The 24,985-nt window shown below is 39.7% G+C and overlaps 1 protein-coding gene across 2 annotated transcripts in view; it reads right to left on the bottom strand.

Annotated features, from left to right (window-relative positions):
- Fmn2 (formin 2) overlaps window positions 1–24,985 on the bottom strand; it is a 320,978-nt gene that overhangs the window by 154,537 nt on the left and 141,456 nt on the right. For both annotated transcript variants that reach the window (XM_030255545.1, NM_019445.2), the window contains 2 exons: window positions 21,000–21,087; window positions 1,489–1,550 (listed from right to left, as the gene is read on the bottom strand). In XM_030255545.1, the coding sequence (XP_030111405.1) occupies window positions 1,489–1,550; window positions 21,000–21,087 (150 nt within the window). The remainder of the gene's footprint in view (window positions 1–1,488; window positions 1,551–20,999; window positions 21,088–24,985) is intronic.

The raw sequence follows: 24,985 nt of genomic DNA, 5'->3' as shown, positions 1-24,985 counted from the left end.
AGTATAACAATTACCAGGCAAAACTGCTAATGATCCTCAGTAACTAATCATCAAGGATTCATACTGTTAAGTAACGTCTAAACCTGGTAGCGGTAACATACAAAATGGATAAGAAACTCAAGCAGTTAAACAGAAGAAAACAAAGGATCCAATTAAGAAATGGACAGAGGATCTTTAATAAACAGTTCTCAAGAGATAGAATTTTCCAACAGGCATATGTTTAGCATCGCTAATCATCAGAGAAATACAAACTGAATCCACATCTTCCAGAATAACAACGTGCAAAAAGAAGAAAGTCTGTAAATACCGAATACTGTTTGTGCTAGTGTGAATTCAGATTGCCATAATGCGCAAACAGCATGGGTGTTCCTCAGAATCCAAGTCCAAAGCCATCGCATGAATGATCAATCTTGCTTCTACAGACTGACTCTAAAGGTTTAACACCAGTATGTTTAGAAGGCATTGGTCTGCTGCCCTGTGGTCACTGCACCACTGTTCATAGTGCCGAAATTAATGGCATCATGCTGTGTCTAACAGATCAATGAATAAAAGTGTCACTAACACACACACACACACACACACACACACACACACACACACACACACACCAATATTTGTCAGCCTTCAAAGAAAGAAATTTGTTATTTGATGCACTATAGATGGAGTTTGAAAGTCTTGTGCGAACTAAAATAAATCATGCATAAAAAGACCCCACCAAACATTTGTACTTTAATGTAGAAGCTAAAAAACGACACTTAGAGAAACGGAGTATAAGTAGCAGTTGCCAGGGTGGGGTTGCGAACAGATGGGGGACAATAAATGAAGAATACAAACCCTCAGTGAAGATGGAGGAACGAAGGCTTTTTGAGATTCATTTCAAAGTGTGGTAAATACTCTTAGGTTACAATATTGCTAAGAGATTAAATTCTCCATGTTCTTACCACAAAAGGTAAGGATTTGAGTTAATGAACATATTAATTAGGCTCATTTCATACTGATAAATCATGACACCATTTTACATATCATGAATAGTTATAAGTTATCAGTTTCAAATAGAAGATTAAAACCTCTAAGGCTGTACAGAACACTTTTTAAAAAGAGCCTAGGCAGAGAGTCTGAATGTCTAAATTTGTCCTGTATCAGATATTAACATATGCAAAATTAGTTTACTTTGCAAGCCTGAAAACTAGCAAAGTATTCGATATTTGCAAATTGGACAGAGCAGTGCTTGGCTCAAGTCAGTGCCCACACAAACACTGCTATTATTTCAGAAGAGGAAACATAAATAACTTCATAAGAAACATCTTTCAAGCCAGCCTTGAGAACACACATTTGCCCAATATATTCCTAGAAAGTATTATGAAACCCTACCTACTAAGTTCACTGCATGGAGACTGAGTTTCCTCAGAGGACAATAAAACAGCCAGCTCACACGTGACACTACACATGTACCGAGCAGATCACACAGAGGGAACTGCTCCTACTCACATTCTCATAGAGAGCTTGAAGGGTCTCCAGGTCCACCACAGAGTTGTCCAAGTTCACAACAGCTGTGGGGAAAAAAAGACAAAGAAAAAAATATCAATTAGCATAAGTCAGCTGTGAAATGATATTTAACTACTCCAGGTAAAAGGTTCAGGGGCATCGGTTGGAGTATACATGAACTTTAACTTCAGTGTGTATACTTGTGTTCTTCCCAGTCCAAAGACCGTGTCTCAGAAACTGCAACGTGTCAGGGGTCAAGTTTCAAATTGTTTCAGTTGTTCTCTGGGCTGGCTAGTTTTAAGTCACCTCAACACAAGCTAGAGTTATCTGGGTAGAGTGAAGCTCAGCTGAAAAGAAATAATGCATCAGGCTGTGAGTGGTGGTAAAAAATACCTTGTAGGTGTTTTTTTAATTAGCGATTGATGGGAGAGGGTCCAGCTCATTTTGGGTGGTGCTATCCCTGGGTAGGTAATCCTGGGTTCTGTAAGAAAGCAGGCTGAGCAAGCCATGTTGAGTAAGACAGTAAGCAGCATCCCTTCATGGCTCCTGAAGCAGCTCCTACATCCAGGTATCAGACCTGTGTGATAGCTAGCCCTTGCTTCCTTTAGTGATGGACTATGGTGTACAAAAGTCAATCAAATAAACCCCTTTTCCCCAATGTACTTTAGGCCATAGTATTTATCATAGCAATAGTAACCCTAACTAGGACACTACAAATACTACATCCCACGAGTATGGCTCAAATGTTAGAGAACGAATGTAAATGAGCCTTTCCCTGTTCAATGAAATACACTTAACATTTTTTGCATACTATAAGAATGGTAGGCAGTTCACCCATTAAATCACTGTGGCCTAGTTTTTTGCCAATAATTGTTGATGCATGTCAGCTTACTCAAAACATCTGGTGAAGCCTTCTTTGGTGTTGATATTCAGATGATCACAGACAAAATAGGTCATCAAAACCTAGAAATATGTTCTTTGAATTTTTTTTCACGACATGGGTGGGTGTGTGTGTGTGTGTGTGTGTGTGTGTGTGTTTGAGACAGTGTGTAGAATACTATATTGTATTTTATTTTAAATCCGGTGGATTCATTAAAATTACCCTGTTTCCCATGGATGCATTAGGTTGAAATAGGGCAAAATTGTCACAAGGGATTTGTGCCAAGGAGCCACTGAAGAAGCTCTCATGGGATTAAAGATTTCTAGAAGAAAAATCACAGTGTGGATAATCACAATTTTGATATATTTATTTTGATAACTGAAGCAATTTACTATGTCTCTCTCCTCAAATCTTAAAGTACACATTTACTAGTTGACATTGGCAAAAGGCCCAAGAAAAAATTAAGGAAAAAAAAAAGTGGAAATTGAAGCACAGGATGGAGCAGAAAACTAACCAAGGTAATTTAACATTTCTGGGAACAGAGCCCATATGCACCAACAAATGTTGTACCAAGTTGAATATGATATTTCCACTCTAATAATAATCTCCTGTCTCAGCTTAAAAATTAGTGTTCCTATAGAAATCCAAGAGTCAGATTTTCTGCCAAATCTCCTTATTATTGGATTACACCAAGCAGCACAAATTACTAAAGTTAAGAGATTAATTCATAGTATCTGTTGAGGTAATATAAAACAAACTACGTGAAACTCAGATTAAAGTAGAAAATAAAAGTAACCAGCTGGTGTATAGAAATGTTTCCTTTGGTTTTATAGCTTAGTCTAAGGAAAGTCAAGCGAATCCTAAGGAACCTACCTGGAAACCTAAGGCACTTTGCAATTCATCAAGCAACAATCACCCTAGAACTTTTTAGATTTCTTTAGTGACACAGTAAGAGATTTGTGAGAAAACCCACAGAATATATCAGTAAGAAATTTAGAGTAATATTTCACCCTCAAAACATAACAACATTGTTCATATTTAAGTAACACTCACAGGGTACATTTGTCTCCTGACTATACCCATCATTTTTCTATAATTATTAATTTTAAAATCATGAAGACTGTTACACCTTTGGCCAAACTGACCATTAAGTAGGATAAATAACCCAAATCAACAAAATTAGAGATGAAAGGAGAGGCGATTACAACACACACTGAGGAAATTCAGAGATGCATAAGGTCATGTGTTAATGTTCCATACTCCACCCACCTGGAAGACCTAAAAGAAATGAATGAATGTATAGTTATATAAGAACCCTCAAATCTAAATAATAATATAAACAGATTTATAACATCTAGTGATATAAAATCAGTATTTTTCCAAATGCTATTTTCAGTAATAATAACACTTCAGTCTCCAAACCAGACAAAGACTAGAGGAAAGTTATAGGCCAACATCTCTGACGAACATAGATGCAATAACAAGTCAGTGAAATCTTTGCAAATGAAACTGATCATTAAAATGAGATTTTGCATCATGATCCACCTTTTTCCCAGAGATACAGAAATGGTTGAACATATATGACCAACACACACAATCCACCAAATAAATAAACTAAAACATAGAAACCAAATGGTCATCTCATGAGATGCATAAAAGACCTTTACAAAAAAAAATCTAACATTCCTTTATAATAAAAGTCCTGGAAAGAATAAGGACACAAAGGGTATTTATCACTGTAATTGTTAATTCAGTTAAAATTTTCAATGGATCCTGAAGAGGCTACCTCCTGTAGCCAGGCAGAAATCACAGTGGAATGATAGGGACACCAACCTACCCACAAAACTTTGACCCAAAATTAATCTTGTCTACAAGAAATGCAGGCACAGCGGATGAAGCAGAGACTGAGGGAATAATCAGTCCAACTTGAGACACATCCCATGGGAAGGCACCAATCCCTGACACTAAATAAGACATTGTTATGCTTGCAGACAGGATTCTAGCATGGCTGTCCACTGAGAAGCTTTACCCAGCAGCTGACAAACACACAGATGCAGATACCCACAGCCAAACAGTGAATGGAGCTTGGGAACTCATATGGAAGAATTGGAGGAAGGATTGCAGCCCCTAAGGGGATAGGAATTTCATAGGAAGACCAACACGGTCAACTAACGTGAACCCTTGCAGCTCTCAGAGATTGAACCACCATTCAAAAACAAAACCATACATGAGCTGGACCTGGGCCTCCCCACACATATGTAGCAGATGTGCAGCTTGGTCTTCCTGTGGGTCCTAAGCAACTGGAGTAGGGGTTATCCCAAAAGCTGGTGCCTGTACATGATATATGTTCTTCTAGCTGGGGTGCTTTGTCTGGCCTCAGTGGGAGAAGATATGCCTAGCCTCACAGAGATTTGATATGCCAGAGTGGGATGATACCCAGGGGGAATCTATTAGCTCAGGGAAGAAGGGAAGGGGTGACTAGGAGGGGGGCAGTGAGTGGGATATAAAGTGAAGAGTGAAATAACAACAACAACAATTTGACCCAGGTTTATATTGTGTGTTGAACATATTTTCCCTTATACCCTTCTCGGTCCTCATTTCTTGTACCTCCCCTCCTGTTTCACACCTTTGTTTCTCTAGGATTGCCTTATATATACATGCATGGTCTCATATAGCTTAGCTATAGACAATCAATATATGAAACAAAACAATGAAATTAATACACACAGTATTGTCTTTCTGAAATTGGCATGGTTTACTCAGTATGATTGGTTCCAGTTGTACCCACCTTCTTGAAATCACACGACTTCATTCTGGATTATGGTAATGTGCCTGCAGTTTGTTTTGAAATTACACAATGTCACCTGGTATTGCCGCCATGGACCTACAATCATTTCACCATTCTTCAGTTTTGTACACCTCCATGAGTTCTATTACTTGCATACTGTGAAAGAGGACTGCAAGAACCATGGATGTACAAGTACCTCTGAGATACTTTGTATGTAGGTCACATGATAGAACACTTTGAGGAGCTTGACAAAGCTCTGGATTCATACAGTGACTGGACTAGTTCACTTTCCCAACAGCAGTGTATAAAGGGTCCCTTTTGTCCACACCCTCACTACTGTTTGTTATTTTTTTTCTTAATGATTGCTATTATAATTAGGGTAAGACGTAACCTCAATGGCATTTTACTGAAGAAAGCATATGGGAGGTACATGTGCATGCCTGTATACATGTGCACCTTTGTGAGGAGGTAAGGTATTGCTTTCGCTGGTGTTTCTCAGGAATCATCTATGTTAAGTTTTTGAGACTGCATCTTACTCTACTACCACTTTAAACTTACAAAGTGCCAGGGCTCGATGGCCAGCAATCCTCAAAGACACCTACTGCTGTGCTTACGAGCACATGTCACTGTGGATTTTATCTAATGTGTGTTCTGGGCACTGTACTGGGATCCTTTGTTAGCAAGGCAAAAACTACTATCTGAACTGCTTCCTCAGCCCTTAATTGAGGTTTTTAACAAATAGCAACCTCAGACTCTAGCCTATGCAACCTCTGAAATATTCCCTAAAAGACTACTCTTAAATGGATCTCCAGGTCCTCTCAGTTCCAAACTCTCCATAAACAAAGGACAGCAGTATACCTCAGAGACCCTCACACTTACACCCATTTTACAGAAACAAGTTATAGGAAGATGGCTTAGTCAGTGAATATGAAGAACAAGATGACCCACACTGGGACTCTTAGAACCCACATTAATACTGGCCATGGATCTTAGTAACCCTCATACTGAAGAAGGGAAGATGCAAACCCGCTGGGTTACTACTCATCTAGTCAAGCCAATCAATACAATCAGAGAGCTCCAGGTTCAGTGAGAGATCCTGCCTCAAAGACTAAGGTAAATATGATGGAAAGCAATAGAGAAAGACATGAAATGTTGCTATGTGGCTTCCATATGCATGAGCACAGCCATTCATAGACACACCATGTCCTTCCATGGAGATTGGGAAATAGCACAAATGTTACTTTAGCTCTCACTGGGCCCATAGAATTCCCTAAATACTATAGACACACACACACACACACACACACACACACACACACACACACACACACACACACACACACAGTGTGCAAAGAAAGACTGAAGCAAAATGCAGGGGTCTGTACATGTAGATTAACTATGAGGTAAATTCTCAGTCTTTCCCAGGGAGGCTTCATTCCTTCAGCCAGCCTGTGGGAATCCTACCAGATGTTTAGTTTGGCATTCTTTATGTACTCACATACACAGGCTCCTGACTATTTCAAGTAATTTTTAATGATGTTAAGCCTATCTATGTTAAATGAAGTATAAATCAATGCCTTGTTTATGAATACCACATAAAAGAACAGCAGCCTGCTACCCATATTTTTAAGGTTCTATATCTTTAAAATGCTCCCCTCATTTCAGTCCACAATTTATATTCACAAAGGTGTTTTAACTTACAAAAATAAAAAAATAAAAAATTGCAGTTTTCCTGAAATTACCAGAGACTTATATCTATATTCTAAAATCCACACATGGATGCAAAACATGGGTCTGCAACTGGTCAGCCTTGTGTCTCATGCAGAGACTTTGTAGGCTCCTTGGGCCTCAGATTTTTCAGAAGGAAAATGGGTTCATATATGGCCATGTTGTTATAAAGAATAGAGATAACAGCTCTACTCTGTGGAATAATCTGCCAAAGTTGGTATTCAAAATTAAAAGGGTTGATGTGAAAGCAGAAGGGTCCTATTGGATGGAGGATAGGGCCAGAGGGAGTGGGGAGGGAACAGAAGTGAGGGGTGAGGATCAACAAAGAAGGTAGGGAAACGCCTGTGTGAAACATTGTCACGTCAGCTTAAAAACCAGTAAACATGTTTATATATCATAGCCTAAGGTCAGTCGCTGTGCCACTGGAGATATATTTGTTCTTTTAAAACAAAATATATGTTAAAAAACCTGAGTACATATTTCTTACTTCCGTTTAGAAGGACAGCACGCAAGAACCAAAGGCAAGGCCAGCAGAGCTAATCCTGTTACACATTGGAAGAACTACAGGGAAACAAGCACTTTTCAAGTTAGTGGGCAGTCTACAAAAAGATCCGGAAATTCATCATCAGTAATAAACCCTGAAGGTTCCTCCACAAAATGATAATGCTGTCATGACCTGTTCTCTTTGATTACTATAAAAACAAAAAAAAAAAAAAAAAAAACAAAAAAAAAACAAAACAAAAAAAAAAAACTGTAAGATGACGTCATAGGATCATTTCCTTAACGGGTCAATGACAGTCATCCCAGAAGCATCCTTTGCAAGATCAGCAAAGTATGCAATTAATAGGAAATAGTTGCATCCATCTACAAGGGAGAGAGTATACATTGCTGAAAACACCAAGCACTCATTCAGGGAACAAATATTCAGACTTCAAAATTTAACCTTGAGATTCATCCTAAGCCTGAAGATAGAGTGGCAAAGTTGGCAGCTATAGCCCCTCCCCTTGCAGACTTTATATCACTCTTCCCCTTGTAGGCTTCTTAACAATTAAAATAGTATATTGCTTAAAAGGAAAAAGAGTGCATTTTTGAAGATTCAGTTTTTTTAAAATTCACCTTCGTTGAGTCCATCTTCCCTTCTTAGGGAATTTTTTGATGGTTGGGCTTTGTTTTAAAGTAAAGGCAGCAAAAGGCAAGAATTCTAAATGTTTTACACATAGGCTACAGACTGGCTGGCTGGGAAGAAAGAAATCAGTGTGATATACAACCCAAGAGAGGTACGTGCCAAGCAAACTTGCATACAGGGGGGTAAAGACGTACGTTTCTGATTAAGGCAGTAGGCTGCATATAGGCCTTGTTTATAAGAACTGTACAAGTTAAATTATTGGAGAACAAATGCATTTTGTTTGAGTCAGAGTGTCGCCTTCTTGTCTAGGCAGAGGGAAAAATGGATACCAAGACTGTAATCCTTCCCGAATAAAATCTTTAAACGCAAACCTGATTGCACTGTAGACTGTTTAATCTGGTGATATTGTGTTTCATTTCTGGTTTTGAAGAGGTTTGTTGATCGGACCATAGTGGGTCTGACTCCATGCTTATCTCAACTGTTTAGATAAGACATATTTGACTTTGGCAGGTGACAAAATCTAGGGTGTGGAGTAAGAGGTAGAAAAACCGCGGCTGGCAAGTTCCCAGGTAGTGTTTATTTTAAGCATAGTGTATGGATGAGTAAATTGCCTCAGACAACGCACTGGACTGTGTGTAAAACACCCACTGTCTGCTGAATGTTTTCCGTAAAGGAGCACTGCACAATGTCCTTTATTGGGCATAACAGATTTCACCTTCTTGCTTAGGTAAACATTTACACTCTTGTAAAAGCAAGCTCAGTGAGGTCCCCTGAAAATAGGACCCTACCTCTGAGATTCCTTTTTTTTTTTTTGCTCCTGTTTTCTAACATACACTTTTTAAAACTAAGAGTATTAAATTTTCTTTTGAAAGTAAACATCTATATTGCCCAAGAAATATATGATATGTCTTACATAACTTAAAACAATTTATAGTGTAAAATAACTTATACACTATAAATATTCATATATTTCAGTCTAATTTTACATATATATACATATATATATGCATATATAGTCATCTCACTTGAAAGGAAATTACAAGCAGAAAAGCTTGAGTTTATAAACACAATAATTAAAATTTTAGAGACAAGAACTTCTTTCAATATAATTCATCTAAATAGTTGTCAGAGGAGTGATGTCAGTGAATTTTATCATTTATATTTTATCTCGACAGACACATTGCGGGAGGGAAAGAAAGTAAGGAATACAGACAATGCAAGTTGCAAAATCATAAGAAAATAATGAAAACTTAGCTGAAAATTGTCAATGTACAACTAAGAACTTCGAGAGCTAGACATGGATGTTAATCCTTTGGCCATCTACAGAGGTGAACCCATCTAACTCGTGCTTAGTACCTACTTTTTCAAAACAATAAACCTATAATCATCTTAGCAGCTGTGTGATAGGCTATCATATTAGCTGCTTTGCATGGATGTTAACAAAATGCTCAAAGGAAAGACAGAGGAAGGATTTCTTTATCTCGTGGCTTCAGAGGGCCAAATCATCCTTGCTGACCCCGTGCACTTGCAAAGAACATCATAGTGGTGGCACTGTGCACTAGGTGAGAGGCTTCATCATGGGCTGGGTAGTAAGGAAGGAGTGGGGGTGATGGACTGGTGGAATAAAGAAGGCAAAGGAGGCAGTAGGAATGAAGAAACCATTGGCCTTCAATGCCAACCTTTTCTTTTGTTAGCAGATAAGGGCTAGTCTAATAACAAAATGAAGCATCTTAATGTACTCAAAAGTTCAAATGAACATATTTCACTAGTAGGATCAAAGTCTCTAACACAGTCTTTCGAAAAAATCCTTACTTGATAATTTCATACCTCTATACAATGTATAACATCAGTGACTGAATTTCCTCTCCACTTCCTCCCAGATGCCCACAGCCCACAACCCTGTACTAAACTCACATTCTGTCTTCATAGTCCACTGAGTTTAGTCAGGGCTACCCTTGTGTGCATGACTGTAGGGCCATCCACCAGGTCATGGGCAATCTAATAGGGGCCACTTCCCTGAAGCAAACTGACACCCCTATTTCAGCGGGTCTCATCTGCCCAGGTTCCTTAGCCATAACTGGTATTTTCGTGAACCCCTCCCCATTTACGGTGAGTTTCTGCATGGTTAGATCTTGTATTGGTCAAGCTTAGCCACTGTGAGTTCATGAGTGCAACAGTCTCGATGTACCCAGAAGACAGTTTCCCATGAGCCCTCCCTAACTTCTAGCTTTTATAATCTTTCTATCCCATCCTGGGAATTGGTATGGAAGTCTGCCATACTCACCTTCCTCTCTCTGTCTTCAGCATATGGTGTGTCACATCTGATCATAACTAGAGTCCCCAAACCAGACAGATGATGTGACAGCTCCTGACGACAGAAGGGACTTTAGAGCCAATCCTTCAGGCTGCCCATCAAGTGACTGTGTTAGATAATGTACACATCAGGTCTTTCCTTTCCATGTCTTGATCTCTGCCTTGTCTCTTTCTCCTCCCTGATCCAATCACACCTATACAATTCAAGCTCACTCAAGCCCAACACTACATTTTATATATTGCTGCCTTCAGCAGAATACACTGGCTTTACAATAAAGAACTATGGAAGAAAACAACCAGGAACCATTTTTTTCCAGCTTAAGCCTTTGATATAATCATGGAGTAGAGACTTTTCAGAGACAGTCCAAGCCTAGAGCATAGCCCAGGATCTAGATCTCCCCAGTATGCAGCATAGCTTCGCTGTTTGCTGATTCTAGACCTTGTGCATCTCTGCCTGGAATTTTATGAAGAGAAGTAAATTGCCTACATCACAGAGTGGTTGCTAGCATGCACAGTAATGGAGGGTATCAACCATTATTATCAATTCAAGCCATTAAATAAAAACCAGCATGTGTTGGGCCTGGCAGATGATCTCCTTCTGCATTCCTCTCAACTCAGATTAACAACTTAATTCATACAGCCACCACACTGTGATTAACAAAGCTAGCAAGCGCTCTCTTAAGTTCTCCCAATTCCTGTGAAGAGCCTAGTGTTGCTCTCTAGTGGCTCAATCATGGGTGGACACGATTCTTCTACAATCCATTGCAAAAGCAACAAAAGTCATAACAAGACCTTGGGATTGTGGTAATTCATGGCAGGTCTCTCTATACAATTTCTTTTCTTAGCCATGTACCAACAATAGTCAGATTGAAACTTAATAAATTTAAATTTAATTATATAGGATGCTAGCCTAGGGTCCATCTCAGAATTTAAACCATAAATAAAACCTTAATTAATTAGTCTTAAAATTTATAAACTGGATTTGGTTTGAAAACACTACAGGAAGTGTTTGGGGGCGGGAAACATATATTATTGAGAGGAAGATGCAAGGCCATTAGCAACATAAGCGAAAGTTTCACCACAGTCCTGGCATAAGATAACATGCCATTACATCACCGTGGTGTCTTAATCTGATGGCAGCACACTGAGCCTCAGGAAACAGCTGTGGTGGCATTTCTAGAAAGTACCTTGTAGGAATAGGACATTTGTGGCTCACTAAAGAAAAGGTAGAATAAGGTTCTCATTTATGGTCCCTCATCTAGCGTTCTCAGATCTTGAGGTAGTAGAGTCAAGAAGCCCTGCAAGCATCCTGAGCATGGACTCGCTGAAGAAACACTTGTCCAAATGCAGAGAACATGGAAGAAGCCAGTTTTGACATACACACATGATTTGAATCCCCAGCTATTTGGGGTTTTAGTAATGCTACCAAAAATGAGTTACACAAAATAACAATCCAAACCCCACCTTACCTCAAGGATTATACAAAAGGACTGTGGTAGTGCCAGTCACTCCTTCACAAAGAGTGGCTGAAGAATGTGTTTGTGCTGTGCGTGCTGCACTCACATCTGCATCCTGCTCCCATGGCTGTCCACCCTGGTCCAGGGCATTCAGCTATCACATGATGGTTGTAGCAAGCAATGAAGCTTTCCAGGGATATGAAGGACGTAACCTTCAGCAGGCTCTGAGCTTAGATTCACAGAGCAAAAAATTCTACAGTAGAGCAAAAGTAAATACCAATCCGTGATACATAGCTCACGTAGGAAATGCAGCAAAGAGAAAGAACACGGGTTCACAGCTTAGCAAACTTCAAGTTTTATGTTCCTTCAGCCCATAAAAGTATAATCAAGAAGTCCAACTGTCTGAGTATCACCAAAAAAAAAAATTATATATATATATATATATATATATATATGTGTGTGTGTGTGTGTGTGTGTGTGTGTGTGTGTGTGTGTGTGTGTGTGTGTGTATGTGTATGTGTGTGTGTGTATTTATATAAAAGTCATCTTTGGGGCTTTGTGCTGAGCCTGTAAGAAAAGACTTAACAGACTTAACAATAACTATTTTCCCTTGACTTAATAATCTATGCATAACTTAAAATGATGTATGAGGTCTTTCTCTTTGTGAGAAATAACTCTGGGTAATGAACTTTAGTTTAAATTAAAGCATATTCTGATATTGAATTTCGGAAAGTAGGTTTTAATGAAAGCATACTATCTCACATGTCTTTTTCCCCATCCACTACAAGGCTGCGATTGATGAAAAGGTTACCGTGGGCGCACTGCGGCTCACTCACCTCTTCTCAAATTTCTATTCCTAGCTGACTTTGCATTTCAATGAGAGCCATTCACTGCACCGTCCAACAGCATTTACGGCGATTTTAATGTCTCAATAAATATAATAAACAGGTCTTAAAAATCTATATCCCATGTGAGCAAAAACACTTCAGGGTTAGAAAACGAAGGAGGGGGCATGAAGCAATGTCTAAGAAAAGCCTTGTAAACCTCAGTTTCATCAAGCAACCAGACACTGCAAAACCTAGTGGGAAAACACAACATTATCCGCACTGAACCCAATTTTTTTGAGAGCATTACATACAAAGATAAACAAATGATTATGGATATACTTTCCTTTGTTAATAAATAGGCAAGTGAAGAAGAAGAAAAAAAAGCCCTTGTCTCTGTGAATGTAACTAGAATCTGCATGAAAAGGGCCTGGGGTTTGTAGACTACAATTTGTTTATGGAACGTTCTGCAGGAAAAACATGATTTAGTGGTAGCGCAGGGAGATACAGGGACTACTGACACATGGGTCACCATAAAAACAATCCTTCACAGCTCCAGGGGTTCAGAAAGCCCCCTTCCAGAATTGTCTTTTTCTTTTTGAAGAAAGCATTCTGGTGTGTTTTACTCTTAACTTGAAACCACAGTGACTACCAGGAAAAATGAAATGTCACAAGGAGAAATGGAAGCTTGTGTCTGTGTCACTACTTAGAGAGGCTCCTCGAGTCCCACCCTGTGATTTCTTTGCCAACAGAGCCAGAATCCATTGGACTGCTCCCTTCGCATGCCACCCAGAGCCAATAGCTATGCATGTGAAGAGTGGCTGACTCACACAGCACACAGACAGGGTTTAAGAAACCACACTATTATGGGAGCACTCGGCCTTTCAAGTTTCCAAAACAAACTGCTCTCCTTAGAGATAAAACATCGTCCAGAGATACAGCTGAGCTCAACTTCTAAGAGCCACTGATGTAAATAATTCTCATATTTATCTTCATTCAGAAAACACAAATGGGGATGACCCCACGTTAAATTCAACATTTCTGTAAGGCTGGCTGGGAATGCAAATGACAGGACTCAGACAGGATCCCCTGGAGCTGAAAGTCCCAGTCCCTCCCTCCACTCCTACTCCCAAATTCTGTGAGAAGGAACTGTTCTTGGGTGCCACTCCCACCTCAGATCCACAGCAAAAGATTGCCAGAAAACTTATTGGTCATAATCAAGAAAAAAATCGTCTATATTTCTGCTACTGTTGGTGGCTTGGGGGCCGGGTGTCTCTGTTTAAAACACATTCCAAGTCTGTGGCCTCACATCATATCCTAAGAAGGACAGAATAGGGTGGGATTCAGTGTTTACCATGGAAGGTGCTATGTGTTGCTAAAGAAGAAACCTAAGATATAGCTTATAATAGTCAACTGCACATGACAGGATTTTTCCGGGTTTATTCAATGTCAGTTAATGGGAGGAAAAGAATTCAACACTCTCTCAATCTGTTTGGACTGCCATGACAAAATGCTACTGACTGGGTAGCTAAATGCAAAGAAGTGTATTGTGTCACAATTCTATAGAATGGGAAGGAAGTCCAACACTGAAGTACTGAAAGAGGCTGGGGTTATAGGTTATAGCTCAACAGACAAAATGTTCTCCCGGCACTGGTATAGCCCTGGGGTTCCATCCCCAGCACCACATAAACCAGCAGGGTGTGGCACACCTCTAATCCCAGCACTCAGGAGGAAGGTAAAAACAGGATGCCCTCGCTTATATACTGACTTTGAGGCTAACTGTGCTACATGAGACCAATCTCAAAAACCAACACCAGAATAGGCCAGTAGTGTTACAGGCATAGGCTCACTTATAGCTTGTCCTTTAACCTAATTGCTGTGTCACATAGGAGGGGTGGGGGATGAGACCTTGGGAGATGATGTGCTCAGGCAACCCTCTGGTCTCTTTACTCTCTACAAGGGCAGAAATTCTGCTACAGGGGGGTCTCATCTTAGTGAACTACTAACGGTCACTACTTCCAAACACCATCGCATTGAACATCAACTTCTGCAAAGGAATCTGACATGGACATCAGTTCTGTAACAAAATTAAAGCACTTGGCCCCACAACTGTTACCTGATACCTAAAAGGAGATTTGTAGAAAGCCATGGAAGCAGTGGTACTGGGAAGTAAAAAGTATGCTGTAAATGTTAAAATGGGGGGGGGGGATGCCTGAAAATAAGCGTATTAAGGACTAGAGTAGGGTAAAGCATTTCATTCTTCCACAACCTATGGGCAATTGGAAACCTAGGAGAGATCTGGTACATTTTATACTCACTATACCACACTCATTTTATAAGTACCTAGAATTTGTTTTCCATCACTAGTAAGTTTTCTCACTGGCTTGATTACTTTCCAGTTGTGATGATATATGGGGCAAACACAGTGTAAGGAAGGAAGGGTTTATAGATCCAGAGGGCTCTAGTTCATCACTGCAGAAAATACACGGAAGCAGGTATGGCAGAAGGGCAGGAGAGGTACTGAGGCAGAGGCAAGGGGCTGGGTGGCTACACTGCATCTGCACAGGAAGCAGACAGTGAATAGGAAGTGTGGGTCAACTGCCAAGCCTCACAACTCCTCACCCCATCCCCAGGGACTCTTTCACTGAGGCTCATCCTCCTGAAGAGCCTAGGACCACACCAACCAGCTATTGTAGCTGAGGACCAACTGTTCCAACATGGTAACCTGTGGAGGATATCTCACTTTCAATCCACACCAGTCGCCATTTTTTTTCCTGTTAAGTATTTGAGTTTCCTAAACTTGGATCCACCTAAGACAAGAAATATCATTTAAGTGTGTAATCCCAAATGTTATTTTAAAAATATTTTATGTAATTCACATGTGAAAGTAATTCATAATTTCATTTACCTAAGGCCAATAACTAAAAGAAATTGTGGGACCATCAATAATCTTAGAATATAAACAATATTGAAGCCAGGAAAATTGTCTCAGCAGGTAATAGTGCCTAGCATATAACCCTGATGACCTGGGCTTGATTATCATAATTGTATCAAATTCTGAAAGTTGTTCTCTGACTTCCAAAGGTATGAATACACACACACACACACACACACACACACACACACACACACACACACACAGTATAAATTATTCAAGCAATCTTAGGAGTCAGAAAAAAAAATCACTGAAAATAGGCACAATTTGGTCCTGAAAGATGTTTCAGCATCCAAGAGTGTATATTTTTCTTGCAAGGAAATTACACTGGGTAGCTAGGACCACTGTAATTTCATTTGTAGGAAATATGAAAGATTGTTTTGTCCTCAAAAGTCACCTGCACTCATGTGTATACAGCCACACACAGACAAGCACAGACAAACATAAAAATGTATATGAAAATAATGAAATAAATCTTTTTACAACAGAGTTAATATTGGCTGAGGAGAAAAATATTAAAGAAAAAAAATGCCCTCCCTCTTTATAAATACAATATAATTGCCTATTATATTTTTAATGGAAGGTTTGGTAATTTATATCATCATCATTTAATTGCTTTTTACCAGTCAGGTTTAAGCAAGGCAGAAATTTCATTCAGAAAGGACATAATCTAGCATTTATTGCCCACAGGGGTACAACTTTAGTTAGTCTCAGACAGGGCAGACACTAAACACAAGAAGGAGCCAAGGTCATTAACACCTTGGGCCAGTCATTCCTGCAGGATGCCAGAACTATTTCTATGATAGAGTTGATAAATATATATATTAGGTATCCCCTGTTCTAACATCCATATCTATTCAAACTTTGTAGAAGGAATGTGAAGGCATCCATGATTCAGTTCAGGCTTCAGATGTAAAGGCAGTTAGCAGTCCTGCATTCAAGCTCCCTGTTTTGGGAAATGACTGCCTAGTACCATGTAAGAAAAGTCCACACCAGGAGGCAGCTCTCTCTCTTTCTCTCTCTCTCTCTCTCTCTCTCTCTCTCTCTCTCTCTCTCTCTCTCTCTCTCTCTCTCTCTCTCTCTCTCTCTCACATACACACACACACACACACACAAACTTATCTAGTCCCATCTAGGTTAATTCTTTAAAATATCAAACACAGAACCCACCCAAATGTCTTATGAAACTTTGCATACTAATGTCTGCAATTGGTTTTTATTGATGAGACTAGTTTTTCAAAATCTGAGGATTAGCTAAAATCTCTTAGCAATTCTCTACATAAACTCCCTTCTTCTAGAGTCAAAATCTCCTAGAAGCTACAACCTGGATATTTGAAGATGCTGCCTGAGGCTTAGAGTCCAGACATACAGGCTGGGTTTGATTTCTAAATGTCTGGTGTAGATTAAAGGGTTGTAGACTCTCCCTTCATGATGTGCTTATATCTGTAGGGAATAATTTCAAAGGTCAGAAGGACAAGTTAGGCAATCTCACATTTACAAAGTGTATCTTAAGTGGTTTTTCTCTGGTTGATCAAGAAACACTTGTTTAATAGTTATTAGTATTGCAGAAAGAAAATTAGCTCTAATGTTGGTTTCAGTTTGATCTGTTAGCAAAATGACATTTACATTTTATTACTTGTTATTTAAGGATTTTATTTTTATATGTATTTGTCTATGTATGTGTGCATGTATGTGTGTGTGTGGGGGGGAGGTGGTTCTATGTGTGCCATGGCATGTGTGTGGAGGTCAGAGGACAACTTGCAGAAGCCTAGAGTACAGAAAGGATTGGATTCCCTCTCCCATTTCTGCTTTTAGGTTTAGGTGCTGCATAAGACACTTCCCAACTGTTATCTATGAGCAAACAAGACACAGTGATTGATAGTAGTGAAACTGTGGTCAAGGCCTGGGGAGATGGCTCAGCAGCTAAAAGCAATTGCTCTTGCAGAGAATCAGGGTTCAATTCCAAGCACACAGAGGTGGTTCACCACTCTCTATAACTCTAGATTCAAGGGATCTTATTCCTTCTTCTGACCTCTGTGGGTTCCCAGGCATTCAAATAGTACACAGACACACATACAAACAGAATACTCAGACCTAAGAAATAAAATCATTTTTAGAAGAGTATGATTAGACCATGACATCTAGAACACCAATCTTACCCTCATCTTTTTGACAAGGCACTTCAAAGGAGAATTGTGATGACAAAGTCAATTCTAGATTTAGTCTTTTGACAGGAGAAAAACAAAAACAAAACAAAACAAAACAAAACAACAAGAGAAAACAGTTCCAGGATATGTAAATGAGGTGAGGCAGGCCCAACTATTTAACCTATTGAATGTAAAAGTTCTAGGAGGGTGGATGTGAATCTATCTCACAACTTCTAACTTAGCCTGCAGCTGAGAGCAAGGATTGTGATGGGCAACATGGCTCTGTAGCATGTCATCCCTGAAAATGCCCACTCTAATGGTTTAGGACAACCTTTAAAACAGTATTATATATTTCACCATAGAGACACCAGCACCGACAGTAGGAAAAATGCTATACGTGGGAGCAACATGTCTGATGGAAGAGGCTTGAGTTCATGTCCAATCTGCTCAACTAATGAGCCATGCTATCAAACACTGGACCACTAAGATGTCTTCGGTTGTTTTCTTCCATACTATGATACTGGAGGTCTGGATACACTTTTTCTGGCACCTTCACATCCAAAATCAAATGTAACTGGGTTACATTTCTCTAGTTTTCTCGGTGGAGTTTTTTCCTAGACGTGAATTAAAGTGTAGGAGCTGTGAGAGATGCCTACCTGACAGGACAATGAGGCAGGGTAGACAGGTACAGCTGCTTCCTGCTAGGATGTGAAAAGCAGCCAAGCTTTTAGAGAATGGCTACGCAGGGTTTCGAAGGGACTCAAGCACTCCCTTCAGATCGTAATAGGATAAAGTGTCTGCATAATTCTGTGTGACCCTTCAACGACTGACTTTCACGCCATGTTATTGTTCGACTTGCATGTTAAGGGAGCAAATTTTCAATGAACTCTCCCTGGCTGTGGCACAGACACAGATGTCAGGCGGACTCCTTTGTTCATAAGGTTCCCATTATTAGCTCAACCCGAGCTGAATATTTGACTGAAGGAAAAGACCATATCATTATTTTCAGATTTCACTCTATGACTTCACGGGGCTACATCTGCCAGCTTCAGAAACACCAAGTGGTGCTTGGCGCCAGCCTTGGCGTTCTTTTCTGTGACTATTACCCCAAATGTCTCAGCCCGAGGAAGCCTCCTCACCATCAAAACAATTTAATAAAAACTAAAATTCTGATTAAGAGTTACTCATCAATGGACAGGGCATGCCACGCTCATGCTATTTGTGAATTATACCCCATGGTATTTTAGGACTAACAAACAGAATCCGCATTCACAAATGGGCAAACTAGAAAGCCAGTAACTATTTTCATGATTTATAAGTCCTGTGTTATACTTGAAACCATATTCCTTTAATAGGTAAATTGGCATTCCTTTGAATAACTCAATCTGCTTTAAATCTATTCTAAGGCTCTGGGCAGCACAAAGGAGATTTGAAATCCTTATACAGAATTCTTCTGTTCATCTTTGGACCATCTCTCGGCGTAGATATGATAGGAAGGTATGGCATAGGAATACTCGTCAAGTAGAAGGCAGAATGTATTACAATACTGACACTAAAGCCATTTAGAAAAATGTTACAAATCACCCAAATTCCAATCCTAAAATATTTCATAAACCCACTAAAATGTACATTAAAACAACATAAAAGAGTAACTGCTTCCATGTGTCTGGGCACCATCAATGATGCTAAGCAACAAGGATAACTTGAAATCACCTTTGCTCTTCACTAGAAAAGGCTGGGGAGATCGATCAGTGGTTAGGTACGCTTACTGTTCTATCAGTAAAACCTATATTTAGATCCCAGAACCCAGGTCAGGTGGCTCATACATGCCTCTAATTCTATCTCTAAAGGATTTGATGCCCTCTTCTGGCACCTGCAGGCACCTACACACATGTGCAAACACACATACATTAAAACAAACAGGGAAAGAAAGAAAGAAAGAAAGAAAGAAAGAAAGAAAGAAAGAAAGAAAGAAAGAAAGAAAGAGAGAGAGAGAGAGAGAGAGAGAGAGGGAGGGAGGGAGGGAGGGAGGGAGGGAGGGAGGGAGGGAGGGAGGGAGGGAGGGAGGGAGGGAGGGAGGGAGGGAGGGAGTGAGTCCAACTTTCTATAGTAGAAGGACCTTGGGTTTATGCTATAGTTGCTCCAAATGCCTGGGGAAAGAATGACCAGTTTTCAACTGAGAGGCACATGTATAATAGAATTGCAATATTCTTCCAGTATCCTGCAGAATCTTGGACCATGAGGACCTAAGAGAACTTGTCCTATTTTCCATCCAACGTTTTAAATACATCTTAGACAAATGTCCATTCAGTCTCTTGAAAATGCCTGTTTTCAGTTCAGTCCTAAGTAGAGCAATTTAGTTCACTAATTGGCATTTCTAATCCTAAGAACATCTCTAAAAGAGCAAATGCTACAAGAGCTTCTGCAGCTCACATACTAGGTAGGACTGATTTGGACTAGAATTTGAGGCTTGTACCTGCATTATACCTGTGCATCAGGCACCCGAGGCTCAAGGCTCAACTAACGCTTCTCTCTTGGGGCTTTCTTCTCTGGATATTTTCAATGGCTTGGAACCACATTATCTGGTTCATATTAGTATTTACTAGTAAGTCTTGCATGGTGGCATTCAGATATGATCTAACAAGTAACAGAGCTAGTGGGACTTGTGCTTCATATGGTACAAACTTTAAACTTTTGTAACAGCAGACTAAGTACATTTGCAACAGACTGAGCACTTGTGACCACACTATTTGTGTTTTACAATCTTCATTGTACCTTCCTCAGCAGTGGTCATGTCTTTGAATTAGGAATAAAGGCCTTTGAACTTGATTAGATCTTGAGAGTAGAGTCCTCTGGAATGAGATTTACTTTTTCGTGAACAAAGCACATAGGAATTCACTAAGCTTCTTCTACTACAAGCAGAGAACAAGCAGAAAATGGTTCTCTGGATCCCAGGGCGGGCCCTCACCAGAGTCTAACCAAGCTGAGATCCTGATTGTAACCCCCCAGCTTCTAGAACTCCAAAGAATAAATTTTCTTGTTTAAAAGCTATGAAGCTATGCTACTTTATTACCAGGAAAGAACAAAATGAAAACATCATGTGAAAATTTGACCTTTAACAAGGTATAAAACAGACAGAAAAATGATATTAATAGTAACCTAGCCAAAAAAAAAAAGCATGAAATAAAACATTACACTACAGGACTACTTAACTGTATGAATACAGTAAAGATTGAAAGGACTTTCTCACAAATATCACAAAATTTAGTCCAAAGGTTAGTATTAAGTGACTGCATTTTAAGGTTTTTACACTTACCATGTTGTATGTCTTTCATATCTAAATGCAGACTAGACATTAGAATTCCTACTGCTTGTGACCTTTTGTTGCTAAGCAACTTGACAACCTGTTCAAGAAAGAGGAAAATGAGAAGCATTAACTTATACCCTAAGATGTTTAGCAACATTTTAAAATCCTAAACGAGCCTCAGTCTTGTCCTCTGAGCTTCACTCATTATAATCTGCAATTTTTCTCACACGGCACGTACAAGATATTCATTCAGAGTTTCTTGCTTTCCTAAAAGTTATCTCCTTTAAAGTTATCCACATAAGACTCCATCTGGTATCTGAACTAAGCTCCAGCCAAACATCCAGCCAATGTCTCCTTCCTTAGGTTGTATCTCGGAGTAAGGACACCACAGTTCTCCATCCATCTACCAGAGCCGGAAAACTAGATATAAAGCTAGATCTTGCCCTCTCCTCTGCTTACAGAGCATCATGGGCAGGGATCACATCAGTCCAGGACACTTGACCCGTGTCTTCTGAAGCTGTGCCCTACAGGTCAATGCCAGTGTTCACTTCTATATTATATTTTGCATAGGTCAAAATAGAAAGGCTGTAATTGATTCCCCCAGTCAGTCTTTCTCAACAGTGGTTCATGACCATCATCACAAACTTTCAAAATGGAAGTTCCCTAGGCTGTAACCTAAACCCACTTAGCAGGAAATCTGAAAGTAGGGGTATCATCGACATCTTCAATGTCTCCTAAGGGATTCTAGGAGCGCTGATGGAATCTCATCCTTCTCACCCACTCTCCATACCTATGCCCAAGTACCCTTCTAAACCTGCTGGAATCTGCTTCGTGTTTCTTGACCTTTAACCTTTACTCTTTGAATAGACAATGGTCTCTATAAAGGTCAGATAGGAAACTCCATGGTTCCTTCCTGAAACCTGCCCTTTCTATTTTATTTCAGAAACACTTGGTTCCAAGCTTTCATTTACATTCTAATACCCAAGATAGTAGGGATAATTATCTGGCATTATCCAGAAGGTTATGCATTCAGAAGAAGACAGAACTCTCAAAGGACAGATGTTGTTGTCCATCAGTGTAATAAAGTCAGCCTCTATTATGAATCATTCCATCTATCCTTCTCTAATAACCTGGATAACAAGAACCCAAAGTTCCCAAGATAGAATATTCTTAGAATCCAGTGGCCAAAGTTATGATAGAGAGACAACATAGTCAGATCATCCAAGGACTCAGCCAAAAAGTAGAAAACACAAAACTAACCCATTTGAAAATCCACAGAATTAAGTCATATAACAAGAAGTTTAAAAGTATACAGTTAGTTTCCTAGTCACATTAGATCTAGTTAATTCATTTACAGCAAATTTTTTCCCTAAAACTTCCCCAGTAGGGGGAAGGCTGTAGGGATAATGGACACAGATTCTGTAAAACAAAGCAGCGTGCCTCACCATTTTATTGCACTGAATTATCTGGGATCTTCTGAAAATGAATTCTGACTCCCCAGTCTGCCCAAGCTCCCAGATGACACCCGTGCTCTGAAGCATAGGAGATGCCATTCCAAAGTTCTCCTATTAGCACCCTAATGCATTCTACAGAACAACTCCAGTGCTATCAACTTTTCACCCAGAAAAACTATAGGAGCAGGAGAAGCAGCTTTAAAAATTTGTGGTGGGACCAGCCATGTGCTGATGCACTTGGCACTCAGCAATGTGTCTTGCCAGCGGTGTGTGGCTCATAGTAAGGGAAAACTGTGAGAAGCTGGACATACAACACAAATAGAGCCTAGCACCGTTTATCTTCAATGGATCCATCCAGTCCACCAAGGATTTAATTCAAATACTATACTAAGGGAGAAAACACAGATGCATGATTGCATTTAAGTCTATGAATTACTGTTCCTCCCTTCTGCTCCTGTAATAAACAACAACAACAACAACAAACCTCAGACTCACATGAACTGGGAGAAATCTTTTGGTGGTTTTTCCTGGCACTTAATATCAGCCATGACAGGAGTGCTTTGACTAGGTAAAATATATGGCCATGGGAGAGAACATAACCAAAGATCCTCACAGTATGGCCCCCGTCAACACTTTCACGACCCTGTGGCAGCCAAACTACTCTGCATAGCTAGAAATGGGTTTAAAAAGAACATTAAATCAGGTTGATGTAAATGGCTATGTCCCCAAGGAGGTTATCTAAGGTCTGTTTCCACGGCCTATAACAGGTTTTCTCTTATCTGATGATAGAGCAGCAAACCTAATGGGAATATAGTCACAAATATTAATGAAGGTCATTAAATATTTGTTTCCTTGCATTACAGCAAATCTCTATTACTTAGCAGAGTAGATATCTAGACATAGAAATTTCTAATAATAAGAATCAGGGGGAAATCTACACTAATCAAATAAATAAGAGTCCTATTTAACTTAGACACAATTTAGCTTAAAACAAAAGTAAAAACTAGACATTTCCACTGGTTTATTCCACTTCACCCAGCATTTTGTAAAAGTGACCAGAGTGGTCTTAGTGTTTAGAGGGAGGAAATTGGATGACCTATTTGAACACATGCAGTTGACAGTATGGCTCAGGTACTGTCTAGCAGGCATATAAAAATTGATGGTGGAAGGTCTTTAGTTGAACTGCAAGCCTGAATCTGAATGCCAATATTTTACAAACTCTCAGATCCCTTAAGCCCTTTGACCTTGACTCCTAGTCTTCAAAATGGGGGACACAGGCCAGTGATTGGCCCCCATCAGGATAATCACAGTCACAAGACAGAAAGCTTCACAAAATATGAACTGCAGGCTGCTGCCATTCTGCAAACTGTGTGCCACTACTAAGGCACCTGGGAGCAAGCATTAGGACACTTTTATTAACAATCATATGGAGTGATGCTTGGTGTACTGAATCAAGATTTGTACACACTTGTTTTGGAAAGACCTTGTTTTCATTTTTAGTAATTTGTATCCAAATGTATGCATTACATATATAAGATACGAGTATGAAATTATCACAAGATTTTTAAACTAAGGGTTTAGAATCTGCTATTTGGCTAGTACAACACGAGGAAGAGGAAGGCTTGTGCCAAGCATTTTCCTCAGCCACATCCATCCAAAAGGATGCTACCCCTGAACAGTACCTTTCTCGTCACCGCTCACCAGTTATGTTTTCATTTTCTTATTAGTGCTGGAAATTAAACCTAGACCCTCACGCATGCCAAACCAAGTCATTTTAAATATAACTAAGATGGTGGCTTTGGCCAAGCACTATGGCTTAAAAAAAAAAAAAAAGATTCTTACTTCCCATTCACTGGCTTTACCCCCACACAATGGTCAAGACAGTAAAACAGCATGATACTAATGTTCTATGTATGCCTATTAGGGCCAGGGCCCAGTGTCTCTCACCACTAAAATAAAAGAGAAAACCCTTAATACAATGCCCTAATGGGAACCCTGTAAGCAGCAAACTGAAACCAGCATTAGCAGAGAGAGAGAGAGAGAGAGAGAGAGAGAGAGAGAGAGAGAGAGAACAAAAGGCTCCAAGTCTCTAAAGCCACAGTAACTAATACAGAACAACAAGCCACATGTGGCCGACCAGGCATGGGAAATATGCACAGACCTAAAAGATTCCGGGCTTTGCTTCTGTCTTAAGGGGAAATCTCAATGATCTCAGTGATTTTTATGTGGGTTGCACATTCAAAAGGCAATATTTTAGCCATGAATCCTACGCGATACCTTTGGCTTAATTTCATGTCTTTGGTCAGAAATGCTCAAGTATGACTTCTAGAGAATTTAAAGCTATATACAATATTCTATTTTAGGCAATACTAGTTAAGAAAACATAGTAAGTTCATAACAAATACTAAACACATTTGCCTTTGACCAGGACCTAGACATTTCATCTGCATCTCCCCAGAATCCCACATCTGTTTGCCTGCCTGTATCTCTCTCTCCATCTTTCTTTCCTCATCTCTCTCCCCCATCTTTATTGTCTGCTCT

The sequence above is a fragment of the Mus musculus genome, chromosome 1, assembly GCF_000001635.26.
Source record: "Mus musculus strain C57BL/6J chromosome 1, GRCm38.p6 C57BL/6J".
NCBI lineage: Eukaryota > Metazoa > Chordata > Mammalia > Rodentia > Muridae > Mus > Mus musculus.
The sequence above is the reverse complement of the archived record's forward strand: the minus strand, read 5'-3'. Positions and strand labels throughout refer to the sequence as shown.